The sequence below is a fragment of the Podarcis erhardii genome, assembly GCF_964252035.2.
Source record: "Podarcis erhardii genome assembly, chromosome: 4".
Lineage (NCBI taxonomy): Eukaryota > Metazoa > Chordata > Lepidosauria > Squamata > Lacertidae > Podarcis > Podarcis erhardii.
In genome coordinates, this window is record NC_138508.1 from 27,777,832 (window position 1) to 27,799,322 (window position 21,491).

The 21,491-nt window shown below is 41.3% G+C and overlaps 2 protein-coding genes across 6 annotated transcripts in view; one reads left to right on the plus strand and one right to left on the minus strand.

The window, feature by feature from the left end:
• Positions 1-8,485, minus strand: part of FLT1 (fms related receptor tyrosine kinase 1) — a 141,615-nt gene extending 133,130 nt beyond the window's left edge. For all 5 annotated transcript variants that reach the window (XM_081860108.1, XM_081860106.1, XM_081860107.1 and 2 more), the window contains exons 1-2: positions 8,420-8,485; positions 6,793-6,896 (exon numbers count right to left, since the gene is read on the minus strand). The gene's annotated coding sequence lies outside the window, so the exon portion shown is untranslated. The remainder of the gene's footprint in view (positions 1-6,792; positions 6,897-8,419) is intronic.
• On the plus strand, positions 8,456-20,370 carry POMP (proteasome maturation protein). The gene is made up of 6 exons (XM_081860893.1): positions 8,456-8,556; positions 11,937-12,034; positions 15,674-15,734; positions 17,878-17,979; positions 18,928-19,021; positions 19,854-20,370. The coding sequence occupies exons 1-6, from the start codon at positions 8,554-8,556 to the stop codon at positions 19,919-19,921; spliced, it is 426 nt and encodes a 141-aa protein (XP_081717019.1). The 5' UTR covers positions 8,456-8,553; the 3' UTR covers positions 19,922-20,370.
• Positions 20,371-21,491: the final 1,121 nt, after the last annotated feature.

Sequence of the window (21,491 nt, forward strand, 5' to 3'; positions counted from 1 at the left end):
AAGGCAGGTGTCTTGGTGGAGTGAACTTTATTTGTTCCTGGTTCCTCTCTGATGCACGGAATCTACTATGTGCTGATATGAATCAGCTGTCTGTGTGGTGTGGCAATAACACAGGTTCCCCGGACGTTTCACCGTCTATTGATCCCTGTGCCACCACTTTATTTCTTGCTGCCACCACCCAGGCCCTACCTGGTAAAATACGGAGTCCAGTCAGGGTTATATTGGAACATAAACTTCTGTTTATTTATTGCAGTTTAACAAGTGTGTGGTTTCATAAATGGTCTCAGTCAATTGCAAGCATGGGCTGCCTATCTACCTGCTCTCACTCACTAAACTACCTCTCAGATATTTACTTGTCTTCCTAGCTCCTAACGGTTCCTGACTCAGCTTATTTCACTACACTAACTCAACCTACCCCCAGACTCTATCCCAATTCACTCCCACTCCAACCAACCACCTAACTCCCAACAAACTCCCCCCTTCGCCCTCCCAGAGCTGGTTTTATAGTCCCTCTGACTCCACCTCCCTGGGTTCTGATTGGGTAACTATTTAACTGTTTTAACTACTTAACTGTTTTAACTATTTCACCTCCAGCACTCTCATATGTTAACGTCACATGCAGAACCTTGTCTTAAATGAAATAATTAACTTACAATCATTTACATATGATGTATTAGTCACTGTTAGACTATGAACACAGGAGATCAGGATTCAAATCCCCACTCAGCCACTAGCTACAACTCACCTTAGCCCAGTTGCTTGCTTTCTTTCTAACCTACGTCACCTTATTGTGAGGATAAAATGAGGAGTAGATATATGCCACTTCTTGAAGGAAGCTTTTTGAAAGGAGGGGTATAAATGTAACAATTAATAATAATAATAATAATAATAATAATAAATTTTAGTTATATCCCGCCCTCCCCAGCCGAAGCCGGGCTCAGGGCGGCTAACAACAATAAAACAGTACAAAAGTACAGCACAAACAACACTCTAAAATCATTCATTATAAAATTAATTTGTAACAAGCCACTGGCAACCATTGGGCCAGAGCTCCGCAAAGATTGCCGAGGGAGGGAGTCAGGCTGTGCCCTGGCCAAAGGCCTGGTGGAACAGCTCTGTCCTGCAGGCCCTGCAGAAAGATGTCAAGTCCTGCAGGGCCCTAGTCTCTTGTGACAGAGTGTTCCACCAGATCGGAGCCACAGCCGAAAAAGCCCTGGCTCTAGTTGAGGCCAGCCTAACTAAATAAGAAATAAATAAATCTTTTCATTGAAGAAAAAGTGAATCCAGACTTAATCATGCTTAGAGTAGACTCATTGAAATCAATGGAATTGTTCCACTAATTTCAATGAATCTACCTGAAGCATAAATATGACTAAGGCTGCAACCCCACCTCTACTCTGCAACTGTATTTGAAATACCATTTCCAGTTCTAGCTGCCTTACCTCTAAAAGGATGTTGTAGAATTGAAAAAGGTTTAAAAATGGAAACTAATGATAAAGCGGATGGAGAAACTCCCCTATAAACAAAGGATGAAGCGTTTGGAACATCTTAAGTTTCAAAAAAAGATGAGAAAGAGGTAACATGATAGAAGTTTTAAAAAATATGCATGCCACAATGAAAGCGGATTAGTTTTTTTCTTTCTCTTTCATAACACTAGAACTTGTGGACATCCAATGAAGCTGAATGTGGACAATTCAGAACAGACAAAAGGAAGTACTTATTTACGCAATGCATAGTTAAACTATAGAATTTGCCCTCACTTGAGGCAGCGACCGCAACCAACTTGGATGGCTTTTAAACAGGATTACACAAATTCTTGAATGCTAAACTACCATTGGCTATTAACCACAATGACTATTGTTCTACCACCATTATGCTTCTGAATACCAGTTGCTGTAAACTGCAGGAAAGGAGAGTGGTTGGCCACTGTTAGAAGAGGAAGCTGGACTAAATGAGCCACTGGCCTGATCCAACATTCTTATCTAGGAATATACCACAATGAATTCAATAAAGCTTGCATCTGAGTAGAAATGGTTAGGATTACACTGCAAATCTGAATCAAATCCAATATGGCAGTAAACGAATAAAGCTGCAAGTTGTTGAATGAGGTAAAAACACCAGAACTGCATAAGATGCTACAGGTAGCATCAATGAATAGTGATTGAATAGATTCAAATTACAAGAAAAGAGATTCCGACTAACCATTAGGAATACTTTTCTAACAGTAAGAGTTGTTTGACAGAGGAATGGACTACCTCAAAAGGTGGTGGAATCGCATTCACTGAAGGTTTATAAACAGAGCATGGATGACCATCTTTCAGGGATTCTTTACTTGTGATTCCTGCATTGTAGGGGGTTGGATAGTATGAAACTTGGGGTCCCTTCCAACTCTACAATTCTATGAAAATGTAATTTTTTAAAAAAGAAAAGACGATATGATGTATAATTAAACTATGTTATCACAGACTATGTCGTGGAAACTTACTTTTCTCATTATACTGTGAGGTATTCTGACATCATTAACGTTTTATTTAACATTATTATTGGTAACACTAGAATTATCAATATATTTTAAGATGAAAAACCTGGTAACAGTAACTAAATGAAACAATCTGGTTTGGCAATATTTTAGCAGTAGCCTTTTTTCACTCCAGTGTTTTTAAAAATACTTTCACCAGTTTCAGGAAAGGGTGGGTTCGAGTAGGGGTTTCCTGAGGCTTTCAGAACACGATTTTAACGTAGCAGTGTGTTAAAAGGGGTCCCCAGAGAGTCTTGTTTTGGAACACACTGACGCCTACACATTATTATCTTTGCTACGTTCTGCAGTGTTGGGTGAAATGTATTTTTAATCGCTAGCAAAACATGCCTGTGTTTATCTAAAATTCAGAAAAGGCTAAATAATTTAAAACAAAATCACTTTTCAAATAATTACATGTACAATGAGCACTGAAACATAAAAGTCTAGTGCAAGTTAACAATAAAGGGTTGGTTAAGGATCAAAGAAAATATGTTTATTTTATTTCATGAATGCAAATAAAAAGTACTTTCGCTTTAACAAGTTCATGAATGGTTGTTGACAAATTCTTGGTATAAGAAATCTTTCCTCAACAGGATAAAGCTTTTTCCCGTAGAGGTTTATATATGTGGAACAGGGTGTTCACTGACATTATAAAGGTATAACTATAATCACAATACACTTTTATTACTATTGTTATGTGACAACAACACCGTGAAGATGATCTCTTTTTATTAGGTTATGTATATTCATAGGTGAAGAACTTAAAACAACTTGATTATAAGCAGACCTATGGAAATGAATTAACCATTTCTAGATGAATAGCTGTATTAATCTGTCACAGCAAAAACAAAGCAAAGGGTTTATGACACCAGTTTTATTGAAAATCATGCCCTACATACTTAACAGTTTACTTAAGGTTGTGGTCCTATGTAAATAAGCCTCATTGAACACAGTGGACTTTTATCTTCTGAGTATGCTTTCATAGGACTGAGTGACAAGCATTTTGAAACACTGAATAACAACAATGAATAATAGCAGTATATCCAGAGGGAACCCTAGTCCTCAGCACTGCCCATGACCACTGAATCTCCTTTCATATTGAACTACTATCAAAACAAGATAATTCTCCCTGCCCAGGGGCCATTATTTTTGCTGAGATCATATTGTTATTATAAAGATATAGAAAGTAAAGGTAAAGGGACCCCTAACCATTAGGTCCAGTCGTGACGGACTCTGGGGCTGCGGCACTCATCTCACTTTATTGGCCGAGGGAGCCGGCATCCAGCTTCTGGGTCATGTGGCTAGCATGACTAAGCCGCTTCTGGCGAACCAGAGCAGTGCACGGAAACGCCGTTTACCTTCCCGCCGGAGCGGTACCTATTTATCTATTTGCACTTTGACATGCTTTCGAACTGCTAGATCGGCAGGAGCTGGGACAGAGCAACGGGAGCTCACCCCGTCGCAGGGATTTGAACCGCCGACCTTCTGATTGGCAAGTCCTAGGCTCTGTAGTTTAACCCACAGCGCCACCCGCATCCCTGTATTAGTTTCTAACATCAACTAACTAGCAGTTATGGGTGCCCTTGCACCCCCAAACTCCGTTATCCTGGATCTGTAACAATAGACATGACCACCCACACGACCCAGGTCTCAATTATGCATTCCAGGTTAATGAGTTGATCTGACACTTAAGTTTTGAATAACAGCTGATTTCCGTTTCGTTGATCTGGCATAAAGCAGCAAGGTGTTGAGAACCAATGGGAAATATGTAGGGCAAGCCCCTTGCCAGGGAACCACAAATAGATGAAAGACCAAATTAAGTACAGTATTAGCTGTTATAGATAGATAAAAAAAGGTAAAGGGACCCCTGACCATTAGGTCCAGTTGTGACCAATTCTGGCGTTGCGGCGCTCATCTCGCTTTATTGGCCGAGGGAGCCGGCATCCAGCTTCTGGGTCATGTGGCCAGCATGACTAAGCCGCTTCTGGCGAACCAGAGCAGCGCACGGAAACGCCGTTTACCTTCCCGCCGGAGCGGTACCTATTTATCTACTTGCACTTTGACATGCTTTCAAACTATATAGATAGATAGATAGTTATCTATAATTGTAGCCATTTGAAAACACAAGTAAAGCTTCCCTCTGTTATGCTCAAGAAGTCTAAGTTGGCAGTAGCCCCACTCCCAAATGGAGTTTCAAATAGGTGAGCTATAATGGCATAATTTACCTTGGTGTAAATTATATTGGCTTTTGATAGTTTGCATTGATCTGCCCATTGGACTACATTCAATGATGCTTTCTCCCAGACATGTATGCCTACCCTTTTACATAAAAGTAAACCCCACTGAACACGGTGGGGCTTACTCCTGAGTAAACACTAATAGGATTGTTTTCTTAATATATTGTTCTATGCTCTTTAAAGGAAGGATGAGAAATAAATTGTAAATTTCACAGTTTGGTTGAAACAAAGGAGCAAACATCTTATTCTATTTATGTCTAGAAGTTTATCCTAGTGTGGAAGTCTGCCTTTAAAGGAAAACCAAATCTTTACTACAAGGCTACATTCCTTTCTGTTATGCAGCCTAAACATGAAGATGATGTCAGTAATGTACGTGTAGTGATGGTGTCCAGTCTATATCCTACAAGAAAAACTTTGAAATGTAAATGTTTCATCTCTATAGTCATTTCCTCATCAACAAACCAAAACACTCAATAAATAAATATATTTAGTGACGAGCCTGATTTTTTTCTAGAAGTTTCACTAAACAGGAACATGCAGTTGTTTCTTTTTGTTCATCCTACATCACACCGGTTGGGAAAAAACCCACTTACCTATATCAAATTATAAGAACCTTTGTAGTTACTATTATCTTGAAAAATACAAACTAAAACATATAGACAAAAATGTTAAATTACTTCCTGCTTTGTAGTTGCTTTTCTGGATCCTTCAGACAAATAAAATTGAATGAAGTGTCAAATATTATTAGCACATATTTTTTGATAATATACCATACTGGAGCTGGAGAAAATGTGCCTAGTCTATATGGGAAGAAGCATAGCAGCCACAGAAGGGGCAGTGATTGTGGGTGACCCATAATGGCAAAAACACTGGTGTCGCATTGCCTTTCCCAAATCTGTCCTTTGAATACTGACTAGGAGCATGGTGCTAATGGCATCACTTTAAAATTCCCTTTGCAGTAGAGACAGGCCTCATTTTTTCCTTTGCTGCTTTAGCTTCCCACACATTCAGCTCTGGGGCTACTGCCACAATAGCCATATATTCAATTCTGGCTCTTCCTGCAGCAAAGTTGCGTACCCTCACTAGCTAATGTCCCTTGTCCTTCCTGGCATACTTATTGAACCAATTTTGTTGTGTAAGCTCTTGTTGGAAAGGACAACCTTTGAAACACATCCTTAAGTTGGTAATGAAATTCTTTTTTTGTCATTTTTAAGACTTTTTTTTAAAAAAAGGTTGTAAACATTTTTGGGATGTATTGTAATTATGTGCGTGTAATAAATTATTTTCATTTATTAAGAGTTTCATTTACTTCTTTACTCCTCCATTGTAATTACATTTGTTTATTTACTCATACAACCACTTTTGTAAAAGCCCACTCTGGACCCACTTGTTTGTGACAACAACCCTGAAGTCGTAAATACGGTAATCCCTTTTTGGAAGGGTTGCAACACAGCAGTTGCAGGAATTCTTGCATGAAGTCAATTATCTTGACCCATTTCAAACAGGTACCAGTATCTGAAGAAGTGTGCATGCACACGAAAGCTTAAACTGTACCCAGAACAAGCTTAGTTGGTCTCTAAGGTGCTACTGGACAATATATATATATATATATGTATATATATATAGAGAGAGAGAGAGAGGCATGTGGGCCTCCCTATTCCTCATGTTCACAATTGAAGGCAATTTAGGTGGTGCAGCAAGTTTTAGTGCACATTGATTTAATGAATAAATGAATTTAATCTTTTCAATTTTTTTAGTGAATAAGCATAGGCATAGCCAGGATTTTTGTTAGTGGAGGGCAGGCTTTTGTTAGGTGGGCAGAACCTCAGATTTGTATTGGTTTTGATTGATTTAGGGGGCAGCTGCCCACTGCCCCCCGTTAGCTACGCCCATGTGAATAAAAATTCTTTTCTTTCTTTTTAAAAAATCTGTCATTAAATAAACTGTTATTAACCAAAAAGAATGAAAACATGCATAAAACAGAAACATACATTCCCCTGATCCACGCAAACTTGTTTGAAAAGGAGCTATACTTACAAGCTGAGTGAGCGTAGCTGAAAGTCAAGCAGATGCCATGAGATCATGGGGAAGAGGTTATTCAATAACTGTTTGAGAATGTGTTCCACTTCCAACTGTGTCCCCTACAAATTTGGAGTATATAATATTATCAGTCAAACAATCACAAAAGGTTCTGCCATTGGATTCATTTCTCAATTATACAAGAAAGAATGTAAAGGAGATAAAAGGTGAAGAGATTTAGATTTCTGAACATATTCTAGGAACTATAATCAATAGACATGTCTGGACTTTGAGAGTATTGAACCAGTAGTGGAATCATCTTATTAAACAGAGGTTCTTCTTTGTGGAGGCAGATGCACTGTGTGCACACTAATGCCATTTATTTCTGAGGCTCATAATTCTGAATCATATTTCCACCTGCTCAGGCTGGGTCACGCCAAATTTGATTAGGCAGAATAATACCTGCCCCCTTAAAAACGTCAAAAATTATTTACATTCTACTGTCTCTCAAGTGCATTTAACTCCCCCCCCCCCCGGGGGGGAACTCACAGGAACTCCGTCCCGGCACCTCTCAGGTGAGCACCATTACCATTCTCGGAGAACAAAGGAGCTGTTCATTGCGAGTTGTGGCACCTCTTTTTGTAGAAAAATAGCATTGGGCCTAAGCATGACCTTTAATATAGCAAAAGAAGTGGCTTTGTGCCAGAGGATACCTGCATGGGCCCTTTCCCCTCACCTGAGAGCAATAATAGAGTGGTGTGTGAGAAGCCAGAGGGAGAGCCATGCTTGTTTTCTGCTCTCATCCAACCAAGGCTGTGTGACTATGGGACAAGCAAGGCGTTGTGGGGTGTCAATGCTAAGCGCCCCTGCATGGTAGGCTCAGGTTATGTGTGTAAAATGAACCATATATCATAAAAACACCACAGTCTCCACTGAACAGAGATTGAGGTGGCATGCAACTGTGTTGTTGTTTTTTGGCAGCCCAGGTTTGAACACGTTACTGAAGTAGGACGCTTAAGAGTGGCCAGTAGAAATAATATCTGCTTTATTGATTTTTACAGTGTATTGGTATTATACAAAACTTGTTACTCGCTTTTTTTCATTGTGAAATCACCTCCAAGCAGGATACAATACCAAGATGGTAACACAGCAAAATCAAACAATTAAAGCAAGCAAGCCAGACCGCGTTAACTTAAGCAGCCACTTAAAAAGCGCAGCTGAACCCTTTCCAAGGTTGCGCTGAGGTATTTTTTTGTCCGAGTTTTCACTGGCGCCAACACGTTATTTTCAAGTATAGGGCTATAACGCTTTCTTGGTCGCTTAAGCGTTTTTAAAGGGCTGTTACTCGTCTCTGAACCGCTGCTTTTGTTTCTCAGCTTAAAATAAAAAAAGTCAGCTTAAAAAAAATGCCTCACACGTCGTCTTTATTGCGTTTTACTGGAGTTCTGCTGTCGCGCTCCGTACCGGGGCGCTTCAGACAGTTGTAATGTTATTATCAGCTAGGGGCGTATTGACCCTTTGACGCTGAGGCAAGAGCTGCGGGCGAAAGAAGGGAAACACCGCGCGCCGCTCCCCTCACGCTCCCTCGACACGACGCCGAGAGGCGGGAGCCCTCCTCTCTTTCGGCGCCAGGGCGAGCCATTACCTCGCAAACCCTCGCTCGTTCCCGCCCGAGCTTTAACACTTCTCGCGAGAGCCATCCTGTGCGTACGCACGCGCGACGTCACTGCCCTCGCTCGTAGCTGGCGGAAGGAAGAGGGAGCGAGTGACGGTGCAAAGATGGTAAGCGGCATTCAGTCAAGGAACGTGGTCTTGGGGCCGGGTCACCCCGGGGGCGTCAGGCGAACTGGCGTCACGATAGCCGGGGGGGGGAGTCCGGGGGGGTCCCTCTCTCCCTCTCTTTCCGCCTCACGAACATAGGGAGCTGCCGAGTCAGAGCCGTTGGTCCACCCAGCTCGGTATTGTCCGCACTGACTGGCAGCGGCTCCCCGGGATTTCAGGTCCACCTGGAAGTGCCGGGGACTGAACTCGGAGCTTTCTGCGTGCGAAGGGGGTGCCCTCCTCACTCAGCTGCGACCCTCCCTCTCTCTCGAGTCGCGGCCGGGCTGAGGCGGGCCTGGGGGATCCTAATGAGAGATGCCCCCCCCCCGCCGCGCACACTTCGCATTGAAGCCCCCTCTCTTTCCCTCCCGACATGCGTTGTCTGGAAGGGGTTCCCGCCTGCCGAATTCCCCGGGCGTCCAGACGTGTCCATGTCTTCACCGTGAAGAGGGAGCTGGGAATTCATGGCCTGGACGCTGCTAGAAGTGGATGCGCCAGTGCCGGATTTACTTGTAAACTAAAGAAGCTATATCTTAGGGGCCCCACTCTCTTGGGGCCCCCCAAAAAAAAGTAAAGGGGAAAAAGGCTAGATATACATTTCCAAAATATAAGATAAAAAATAAAATAAAACCTACATACAGCAATAGCGTTTTGTGTTGGGTAGGCTCCTATGATCTAAGTAGTGGGCCCTGCATATAGCATGTATTCAACACAAAAAACCGACAATTTGTTTTTGACAAAGGACAGCTGGACATATAGGGCCTCATCAGACCTAAATCCAGCCCTGGATGTGCCCTTTGAGATTTATTTATTTTTTAAAAATTTGTTCCAGTTTCTGTTTTGCTTCTCTTTGTCCAGATTTCCCCTTTTTATCACAGTTACTCAGCAACCTCACTATTTGTATTTACTGGAGTAATGCTCTTGAGTAGGATTGTAGCCTTTCTCTTTATGTGTGGGCGGGGGAGGGGGGGTTTAATACATAAATGTAGCTGGTGAAACTCCTCCCACCAAGTCACTCTGTGCCAAAAAAGCATCACTTGCTAAATTTCTGTATGGTTTTTCCTGAGATGGAGAGGTGTAATTTTTTTCTTTGCTAGTCATATTTCTGAATGGTAGGCTTTTGTCAAAAGCACAGAGGAAGAAAAAAGATCAGCTGGTGTCAGATACATATGGCATCCTCCTTTGTATTCCCCATGAACTACAGGTGGCGAATTCTATACAATAGAGTACGGATATTGACTCTTCCAGCACCAGGCTGTCAGTGAGGTGTAGTGGAGAATATAGCAAACATCCATATAATGTAAATTCATAGCAAGAAGAAATGGTAAACAGAAAAGCCACAGGTAGAAACATTCCAATTAAAGACAAAAAGGAATTGCATTGTGGGGTAACTGTTATCATACACAAGTTGTTGCTTGGGTTCACCATTGGTGTAATGGGTAGAAAGAGTTGTCACAGTTGATGTAGAAAGTACAGGGCTGAAATGCACTATCAACACCTGGCTATCACCTGGCACTATCAACATAACTTAAGGGATGGTGTAATATTTTTAAGGGGGGAAAATTAACCCACCCCAGAGCAACAAAATACATTCCCTCTGTTATGGGCCTACTCTTCATTTGCCAGTGTTGCTGGGTCACTGTCTACTGGCCATTCCAAAGATGTTGCAGGCTTACTTTGCAAACATCTCACTTCCACAGGGAAGCAATAGAACAGTTGTGTCAGTGTCGCTGTCGGAGGGATTTCCTGCAGTTCAGTCCTTTTATTTACTTAATCTATCCAATTTCAGACCCTGTGCTGTAATAATTCAGCTTGCTTTTAATTTATGCACTCCAAATATTTGCAAAATGGAGGTGTATGTTTGTGTAAAGGAAGTGCCTGGAGATTCCAGCCAGGATTGTGTGTGGTGCAAAAAACTATACAGACTTATTGCAAGAGACACAAACAATGTACAACTAAAATAAACAAGAAAAGCTGATGGTGGGAAAGGAAACAGAAATGCTGCTTATACTTGCTGGAATCCTGACTTCTAGTCCAGTCTCCTGTCCGGTAGCCCATATTGCGTCAGTTTGTATGTCTGTTCATAAATCAGTCTGTTATGTATCCCCTCACCTTTTTTGTGGACTTTTTTTTCCTGGTTTTTGTCTACTGCGGTGTGTTATTAATAGTAAATAACTGCTCACAACTGCATGTAAAGTTCCAAAAATGTGTTAGAGTCTGATCTCTTTCATAGAGAAGAAAGTGATATGCTGGACAGAACAATGGAGAATAATAGTGTTCTCTCTGTGTTACAAATATTAACTAAGCTGATTTTAGGCCCGCTATTTCTGTTGCTTTATTTTTCTTATCTCTGCAGAATTAACATTGTAACACATTTATTTCTTAAGCACATTCTTGAAATCAAGAGGCAAGCAGAGTACCCAATATAAAAGGCCTGACAGTGCTCATTTTTCTCTTCCCACCTGCTTTGTACAATTGATGGAAGAACGCCTTTTTCCAAACCAGGTGGGCAGACTGGCACCTGGGGATTAGTAGGAAAGTGCTTACATTTTCATTAGCAACAGTCTGGTTGACCTAGGCCTGCTATATTAGAATTGCTTTTGGAGAGTTTGGTCAGAAGACCACTTCAGGAGCATCAGAGTGAGATTTAGAACATGAAGAACAAAGCAGTGTTCAGCAAATTAGAATACTTCCATGCAAGACACCTAAGAGATTGTATTTGGGTTTAAACTCTTTTACATACCATGAGCAGCAAGTAAGTATTATTGGGGACCACCATGATGAAGCCATTTATACACAGTTTGAGAATAAATCACAGTGGGTTATAGTAATAATTTTATTATTTATGCCCCGCTCATCTGGCTGGGTATATTCCCCAAACTGAAATTTGTGTCCATATTTGGTAGATGAAGTAACTTTAGGAGTCAACACGCATGTATTGCTTTATTTTCTACAGGCCTTGTCTGCCTTCTAAAGTAGCCTAAATTTTGATTGGTGTGATCTCTAGTTAACAAAGTTACTAAATTAGACCCCATGGGTGGGATTCATCTAAGAAGCCCCGTGCAAAGAAGCCACGCCGTGCAAGGTCTTCTGCTTGCACAGAGGGATTTTGCCTTTCTCTCCATGCCCCCTAGCATTGGCACTGGGAGGGTTGGGAGCACCCCCAGAACAGTGCAGTTGGGAATCATTCTGTCCAGCAAGCTGAAACGCTTGCACAGAGGGAACATTTATAGTAGCGCAAAATTGAATTCCACCCCTTGAAAACAAATGTATCTAGCAGCAGTCATTTTGAAAGCATTCTTGAGTTGTACATTCCTAATAGTAACTTATCTCCATTTTAGAATACCAGAGCGTTTGGATCTCAACTGAAGGACTGTGTTCCAGTTTCTGATTTTTCAGCTGCTGGAGCATTTGAAAGCTGCGATGTGATAAATAGAGGGTGAGCACTAGAAAGCCATTGAAATGCTTTGGTGAATTCCTTGTGTGCCTTGATGACGGAGATCCAAAGTGTGATTGAAATGGTTTTTCTCTGCCTCCTGGATGAATTGTGTACTTGGTCTGCTTTCTTCAAGTGGGTTGTGCAGAGGTGGCTTGGTCAAGACTGTTGAGAGGAGAGAGGAAAAAGAAGCTCTTACTTCCCCACTCGCAAATGAATCCCATCACTCTGCAGCAGTGCTTACCTGGGAAGGTGGTGAGCCCCAAATAGGCCATCTCCACCTCTTCTATCCATCTTGGATGAAGGACTGCAGTAAGAGGAGAAGTCCCCACCCTGCACCTCTGACTTCAAAAGGAAAGGGAGCTCATCTCTCCCACGTGGGCTGGGCAGTTCCTTAGATACAAAACATTTGTTTACTAAATATTTGCGTGAGGTGATCTTCCAAAGTTACACCCAGTTATTTGTCTTCATAAATTTATTGACAGTAGGAGCCTTAAATATAGATTCTTTCCACAGAATTGTGGAACTAAAACTGGATCCATCCAAGATTTTGTGTCCGTCTCCAGAGCGCTTCCTGCTTGCCTGAAGTGGAGGAGCCTGTTCAGCCTCTTGAACTGGGTGGAAAGCTCTTTGCCTTCCTTCCTCCAGAAGCAGACAGAACTGCAGTTTCCCAGCAGCCTGCCTCATGGAATGAAGGGACCACGTGAATGTCAGAGCTCCTACATAGCGGGAACAGGGTGAACTTGGTTTGGCCTAGTTTGAAGGTGGAATTTAGAGACTGATCCCATTCCCCTGAGACTCTGGGCAGAATCATTTTCATAGGTTAGGCTTGACAAGAAGAGAACTCTCTTCTGTCAAAACAGACCAGTGGCAGCATTAATCCGTAAACAGACGCTGTGTTGCAATATAGACAAGCTGAACAAAATAACAACACGATGGCAATGGCCAATAACAATGGCACTAAATACTATAGACTAATACAAATGATCAGAAATTGCAACCAAAGTCTCTAAATCTTCTTAACCAGTTGCGGTAGAATAATTCAAAAGTTCGATGTATACATAATCTGTCACCAAATATCGCCGGAACAGAGTTTCCAGATAGCCAGTCTGTTTCGTTCAATGCTTCATCAGCCAATCTTGATGAATTCTTCACCAGCCAGACTTGTAAGAATTAATATGAGAAGTCATAGTATCACATGAGCACTGATCCAGAGCATGTTTTCTGCAGCGTTTATATTTACTTACATGTAAGATTGGCTTGTTAAGAAATTGAACTGCATCCTTCTCATCTTAATTCTTACAAGTCTGGCTGATGGAGAATTGCTCTAGATTGAATTAATCTTCCATGACTGGTTAAGAAGATTTAGAGACTTTGATTGCAATTTCTAATCATTTGTATTAGTCTATAAATAGTGTTTAGTGCCATTGTTATTGGCCATCGTGTTGTCTTATTTTGTTCAGTGGCAGCATTAGGCATGCAGCGCTTCTGAATATATGTGGGCAGTCATTCCACTAAATACGTGGGCAAGGCATTAGGACTAGTTAAAATAAACCATAGCTCTTTCTTTGAGATGTCTCGTGAAATGACAGCCAACATGTTGAGCTATATATTTGCTATCAAATGTAATTGATAGGATGGACAATAATGTCCTAAGTAATCTTTTTTTACATTGTCCCTGTGATTTCCTCACATGTGGCATTAAACAAATCTGAATTTATATATTTAAACCTGCAATACTCCTTACAGTTTGGGCAATTTAAAATGTATACCCTGCACAATTTCTCCAAGCTATTATCTCATTTATTTAATGGATATTTTGCAACCACAGAAAGAATACAGGCAGAAGAAGGCAGTCATTTATACTATCTGCATCCAGGGAGCTCATCCCTGATTATCAGTTAAATAAATCTTGCTCTGCTCCCCTGTATGTTGTAGGTATTTTAAGAAGCTTCTCTGGGGACACCGCTTGTTTATACTGGACTTTTGTCAGGCTTGTTGGACATCACCAAAACACCATGCGAGCAGCGTGCATGCTTCTGTGGCGACACTGCAGAGTAAACACTACAGTGGTGATCAAGTTTTATTTCAGAAAAATTGTCCACCATTGTTTATTACTTTTAATGAAAATATGCCGTGCCTTTCTAACTCAAGGGACCTTCCAGAATTGTCATAAAGATACACAGACAAATAAGACCACCTGAAAAACAGATAAACAAAAAAGCATTGGAAGCATTAAAATAGGAGACAGGAAAAAATACAAAAGCGGATGATCTTCTCGTGGATAAGCTTCAAGGTCCTTGCATAATGCTACAACAGTTTCTTGTTGAACTATTCAATTTCCCCTGTAATGTCATCTCAGGATATTTCTGAGCCGAAGATCCATTATGTAATTTTTCCTTAAGATGCCAAAGTGGACTTTGAATGCATGATGAATTCTGAGTCCTTGGATGGGTAAATGGGTATATTAAATGTAAATCTGAACATAAAAGGGCCGCTTACCCCTGTAAATTTTCTATTTTTCCTTTGAGATGTGAATTCCAATTTGCAATTATACTTACACAATATCTGACCAGTAACTTATTCAGTAGGGCAATAAACAACTGTGTAATGCATATTATTTCTGAGCATTTAAAGTTGTTTTTCTCTTGTTTTTACACTTGTTTTAATGTTTTTAAGTCACTTTGACTTCATCTTTCTGGAAAAAGCAACGAAATAATACATGAATAAGGCCAGATCGAAGATGAATTGGGCTCAATCAAAGAGTAGTATATCCTGTATTGCCCTATATACAATTAACTTAGAGAAAGGTTCTTATTCATTACAGAATTTTCCAGGTGCTTAGTCAGAAGATTTTAAAATCAGATGGTTGCTAGCCATTATGGACAGGTTTGTTACATATCAAATAGCTTCAAATGGACTAGTTTTTGACTCAGAACAGTGTCAACTGCCAGAGGTTTTTTTAAAAAAACAACAACAACTAAGTGAACTGTACAGTTTTAAGCTTCAATAATTTGCATATCTGAAAATGTAAATGTTCATCTTACTCTGGGTTTGTTCTATTTGGGGGTTTTTTGTTTGTTTTTTTGTAATTTATATTGTTCTGGCTCAGATCACTGAAAAAGAATGCAAAAATTATTGCTAAGGATGACACGTAGTTGTACTCAGGTTGAGTGTGGTGACTGTTCATTTTGTTTTGCCTATAAAATAAGAAAGGTAAAAAGTTTTATTATACATTAAACTAAAGCCAAAGTTGACAACTCACTCCTCTGCACACCATCATCATCATCATCTGAGGCCCTTCTTCATGAGCCCCCTAACCCAGCAAGCCTTGAATGAAGGGTGGTATACAAATTAAATAAATAAAAAATAAAAGCCCCACTGTAGATGGGGAGACTCACTTCCAAGAGAATATGCAAACAGGCATTAGACTTTACAGTGTTTGTTTCCTGCAGACACATAGCTGGTATCATTACTTCCACCCTACTAAAGAAGAGAAAATAGTTCTTTTATGTATTCTATGCCATTAATTCCAGACTTCAGAGCCACAAAAATTTTACCTGGAATTGCTGTCCAAAATATTTTGTGAATGATATTTTGAGATAAAAGTTGCAGTACTAATACTGTACATTGTTTTTATAGCTTTACAAATGTGAAGAGTGAACTTTTCCCTGTTCATCCTTTGGAACTATCAGAGAAAAATGTAAGTACACTTCATCTTTTTAGACTGTAAACAGCGCAAGTGGTACACAGTTGCTCCATATCTTACACCAGGGGTAATGTGTAAATGTGAAAACCATGTGCAGCCAAAACTGTGTTGCCATTGGATTTGCCCCACAGCTAAGCTGTTGAGGGTAAGGTAGCTGGTGAGGGGAAGAGAAAGAGAGAACTCCTGTCAATCCTAGAGCCAGAGCGCTAAGTGGGCCTTGCCTGGGAAACAAGGACAAGAGCTTAAAATCTCTTTTTGTGCTGAATCTGCTTGGAGTTACTTGGCGGAAAAACAGCTCGATACACTCTTGGCCTTGCTTCTCAGGCAAGGCCTGCTTGGTGTGCTGGCTCTGGGAATGGTAGGGATGCTCTCAGGGGACAGTCCAACTTCCTGTGGGATTTATTGCCCATGCATAGTTAAAATCATGCAAGTTAAATATGTGTGTGACGTGGCCATACTATACACTTTTTTCAGTTAACAGTGGATAAAAAGGTAAAGGTAAAGGGACCCCTGACAGTTAGGTCCACTCGTGACCGACTCTGGGGTTGCAGCGCTCATCTCGCTTTATTGGCCAAGGGAGCCGGCGTACAGCTTCCGGGTCATGTGGCCAGCATAACTAAGCCGCTTCTGGCGAACCAGAGCAGGTCACGGAAACGCCATTTACCTTCCCACCGGAGCAGTACCTATTTATCTACTTGCATTTTGACGTGCTTTCGAACTGCTGGGTTGGCAGGAGCAGGGACCGAGCAATGGGACCTCACCCTGTCGTGGGGATTCGAACCTCCAACATTCTGATCGGCAAGTCCTAGGCTCTGTGGTGTAACCCACAGTGCCACCCACATCCCTAACAGTGGATAGAAAACTGTTAATTTTACAGGACAGATACTTTTCTAACATTGGCTCCAGCTGTGTTTAGGGGGCGAAACTGAAACCTAAAGCCTGTGCTCCCAAAGCTACTTTCATAGGAGTAAGCCCAGTTGGGATTGGTGGGACTTCTGATCAGTGTATGGGATTGTATTTTCAGTTGGCTGTCTTCACTATCGGAAAGCTTTCAACCCATCTTGAAAGGGCAGATCCAAGCTGGTTGAACAGTGCATGATGAGCAGTACAGAAGCGTGGCGTAGGAGGTGGCACAGAAATAATGTGGTTATTGTAGTTCATAAATTGATGTATATTAACAGAGGGTCTTGCAAAGAGATTTGAAGGGGGAAAAGAAATGCATGTTTGCAGCATGAGGAGCAAAATGTTAGCAGCCACAATGATGAATGTGGGAGAGAGAGACAGTGGGGTTGATAAGTGACTCAGTAAGGAAAGGAAGAAAGGAAAGTTGAAACAGGGAGATGTCATGAGGCAGAAGCATAGAGGCTATCTGCCTTTATCCTCAAATCTCCACAATGGCTCAAACATGCATGAATATTTTCTTCTTGTTTACACACTCTGTTCAACAGTGGAGCCTGAAAGAAGCAAAAGAATCTTTTTGTCAGTGTAACTTATGGTGGGTTGTTAGGTCACATGAATGAGCTGAATGGAGTTCAGAATATGGGTCAGTCTCCTCCTTCCCCATCCTGCCATTTCCCAGGAACAGCCCCTTTTCAGGATTTACTTCAGCCTCAGGCGGGATAGAGAATTTAGGCCAGCATATCTCCAGCTGAGCCAGGATAAGTCAGACCTGCTCATTCCAAACTCCTCCCATTTCATTGGATCTTGGGTTTGGAATGCTCCCACAATGGGCTTGGATAGTCAGATGGATGGATCACTCAAGCATCTATAAGATGGCAAATAAACACACCTCTTACTCTCTCACACACCCTTCTGTAATTAGTCAGATGTTAGCATTCCTTCAATACTGAAAGTAATTCATTTAAGATTAACATGAATGGGATTTGGGTTATTTGGCAGTATTTTACTTTCACCATGAGGTGGAGTCAGATGTACTCTGCTTGCCAGAAACAGCATGTTGTGGTGGATTGATAAGGGTGCGTATAAATTCCAGCTTTTCTTTAAATGAGTAGAAGTATTTAAAGTAAGCTAGGAAAATACGTTTATGTGAAGCATTATAAACATTTTTTAACAGGGGAAGTCACATTTCCCCAGTTGTTCTAGAACACAAGTATATTCTTAACACTTTGTTTTGTAGTTTTCCTTGAATCAAGATAAGATGAATTTTTCTACTCTGAGAAATATTCAAGGGCTGCATGCACCGCTGAAGCTGCAAATGGAATTCAAAGCAGTGAAGCAGGTATGCTTTTTCATTTCTTTTCAGTAATTTGTTTTGCCCAGGATAATGTTTTAAAAGCATCTGATAAAATAGCATTAGCTTCTTACTGGTTTTAATGATTAAGACTTAAAACCACTGTAACATCAGTGATTCATTTGAACTGCCCCGGAGTTGAACCTTTTGAACCGGGGGGGAGTGGAGATAAAGGGGAAGATCTGAGTCATTTTCCTCATAATCATCTTGTCACATAGGACTGTCACCTGATTAAATTAATCTTGCATCGCAATCCTGTGTGTGTATACTTGGATGTAAGCCCCACAGTATTCAAAGAGGATTATTTTCAGGTAAGAACACATAGGATTGCACCACTAGTTAATTAACCATATCAGTTTATTCACTTAAGTCTACATAAATAGGTATACAGTGGTACCTCAGGTTAAGTACTTAATTCGTTCAGGAGGTCCGTTCGTAAGCTGAAACTGTTCTTAACCTGAAGCACCACTTTAGCTAATGGGGCACCCTGCTGCTGACACACCACCGGAGCACGATTTCTGTTCTCATCCTGAAGCAAAGTTCTTAACCTGAAGCACTATTTCTGGGTTAGCAGAGTCTGTAACCTGAAGTGTATGTAACCCGAAGTGTATGTAACCCGAGGTACCACTGTATTATAAACTAGCACCATTGAACGCAACAGGTCTTTCTTCTCTGGAGACACATATAAGATTGTACTTATGATCAAGCAAGGCTTCATGTTGCAGCTATAGCAGACCTGGATAGCTCAGCTGGTTAGAGCATGCTGCTGATAATACCAGTGTTGTGGGTTTGATTCCCGTATGGGACAACTGCATATTCCTGCATTGCAGGGGGTTGGAATAGATGATCTTCAAGGTCCCTCATTTGGGTAGTAATTACGCATGCACAGTTTATTTGTTGAACGAAATCTCCCTGACCAACTGTTGTACTTTATAGGCCCAGCGTCTTCCTTTCCTTAATAGTTCTAACCTGTCCCTGGATATCTTGAAAGGCAACTATGACTGCATTGGTTTTGAGGATATTCTGAACGGTAAGGAAAATTCCCAAAAATTGGGAGAAATCTAGTATTTTAAAGCTACAGGGAAGAAAATGGATTGTAAAGATCACAAGACATCTCTAAACCTCAGGCCCTGTTCAAAGGTTGCTGCACCAATATGAAAACCACTTTTCACATGCTGGGGTCCCACTGTGTAGCTATGTGCTACACATGACTTTTGCAACTGTGTTACTGGGAAACTGTATCTTTTTGTGCATTTATATCCCACCATACTTTTTTCATGGAATCCCAAGACTACATATATGTGGCTTCCAATCTAAGCATTAAGCAGACCCAGACCTACTTAGCTTCAGCAAGATGGTGGCCTAGTGTGCCTTCACACTGTACTATGGGATCCTCATGACCAGCCTGTAGCCTTCCCATAGGTAGCAGTTTCTGGTTGGCTGCTGTGAGGAAACAGGAGACACTCAATAGGCCTTTCATCTGATACAAAAGGGCTTTTCTTACATGGGTGAGCCCAAGCAAGTGCCTATGCAGAATTTAAAGAGTGGAAACAACTTGTTTTCAGGAGTACAATCCAGGGCTTGAATGAGATCTCCACTGCTGATAAAAGGTTTAGTTAGAATTTGTCACCTGTTGCTCAGGGAGAAAACATTGGCCTCTGTCCAGGCCCTTTTTCCCAACCCTCCTACACGAACAGTTAATTAGAGGTGTGCTGATCTGTTTTCAGTTCATGTGGGGTGCAGGGGGTTGAGTGGAGCAAATAGCGAGCCTTCTGCTGCACTTAGTTAAAAGTTGTATCTTGCATGATGATACTTGTTCTGTCAAAGTTGTGGATTACTAAAATATTAAACCTGTTTTCCAGATCCAGCACAGAGTGAAGTAATGGGAGATCCTCATCTGTTGGTTGAACACAAACTTGGTTTATTATAATGCACACATACTCCATCCTTCTGTTCATGGAAATGTTTCTTACCTGTGTCCCTGTAGGTTCAAGTAAACCATATTAAACGATAGCCGTACAGCGCTTGTTTTGATACACACAATCTCTCACCTACCTTGATAAAAAAGGCACATTAAATGCTTAAATATATTACTTTTGTTCTGTGTTTACTGTCAGTACAAATGTCTTGTAATTGGGTATTTTTTAAAATTGGGAAATACATCTCTATTCAGGGCAATTACTGTTTCATATCTGCAACTGTGGAACTGTAGACATTGAAAAGTCTATAGAAAAAGGACATTTTAGATTGAATGTTCTTGTAAAAGAACTTTTTGCCATATATAACCCAGGTATTTGCTGTTTAATCTTTCTTTCCTTGTGCTTGATGACTTGACATGCCATCTTTTTAAAAAATGAATAAAATTTTCTATAAATGCTGTGACTTTTCAAAATATTTAGTCATATCTCCGAAGTTCCTCACCTCAAGCAGCACCTGCTTCCATTACTCAGCCATTCCCTTTCACCTTAGCCTAGATCTGTTTACTCTGTTCACAACCAGAATTTACACTGACCTAACTAGCTGGGATCCTTTTACTTCCAACACCACTGCCCTGCCAGCTGAAATGCCACCCACCCTTCACAGATGGCACCCTTCCTCACTCATGTACAGAACACACAGGTCAACATACAGTGTTGACATCCATGTTGAGGTGCTGTCCTTTAGTCCCTATGCATACAATAGGCAAGCAAGCTGCCAGGCAAACCAATCAGCACCAGTCTCTGTATGCTCCATTACAGAAGAGCTGTAGCTTAGCAGTAGAACATTTGCTTTGCGTGCCGAAGGCGCCTGGTTCAGTCCCTGCCATCTCAAGGCAGAGATGAGAGAGAACCACTGACAGACAGTGTAGGCAGCTTCCTTCCTCTCCCTTAATTCCAGTGCCCAACAAAGTGGTGTTACTGGTTATACTTCTAAAGTTGTTGTTTCCACTGCATCTTGCTTATAACACACCCATTTATCTACTAAAGTCTTCCCCATTTTTCCGAGGGGTCTGATTCATATGCGGTGTGCCTAGAGTATTGGATTAGAATTGTGAAGCCAGGTTTGATCCCCGTTCAACCACCACATTCACCTTGAGTCAGTCATTCTGCTCTCAGCCTAACCTCCCTTCAATAGAAAAGGTGGGTACTGTACTGGGTGTGCCAACTTTGGCTTCTTGGAGGAAATGTAGTAATATACCAGCTAACGGTCCTATTCCCAGTCAGTGGTTGCCCTAGAGCAGAGCTTTCATAGAATCATAGAATTATAGAGTTGGAAGAGACCACAAGGGCCATCGAGTCCAACCCCCTGCCAAGCAGGAAACACCATCAGAGCACTCCTGACATGGTTGTCAAGCCTCTGCTTAAAGACCTCCAAAGAAGGAGACTCCACCACACTCCTTGGCAGCAAATTCCACTGTCGAACAGCTCTTACTGTCAGGAAGTTCTTCCTAATGTTTAGGTGGAATCTTCTTTCTTGTAGTTTGGAACCATTGCTCCGTGTCCGCTTCTCTGGAGCAGCAG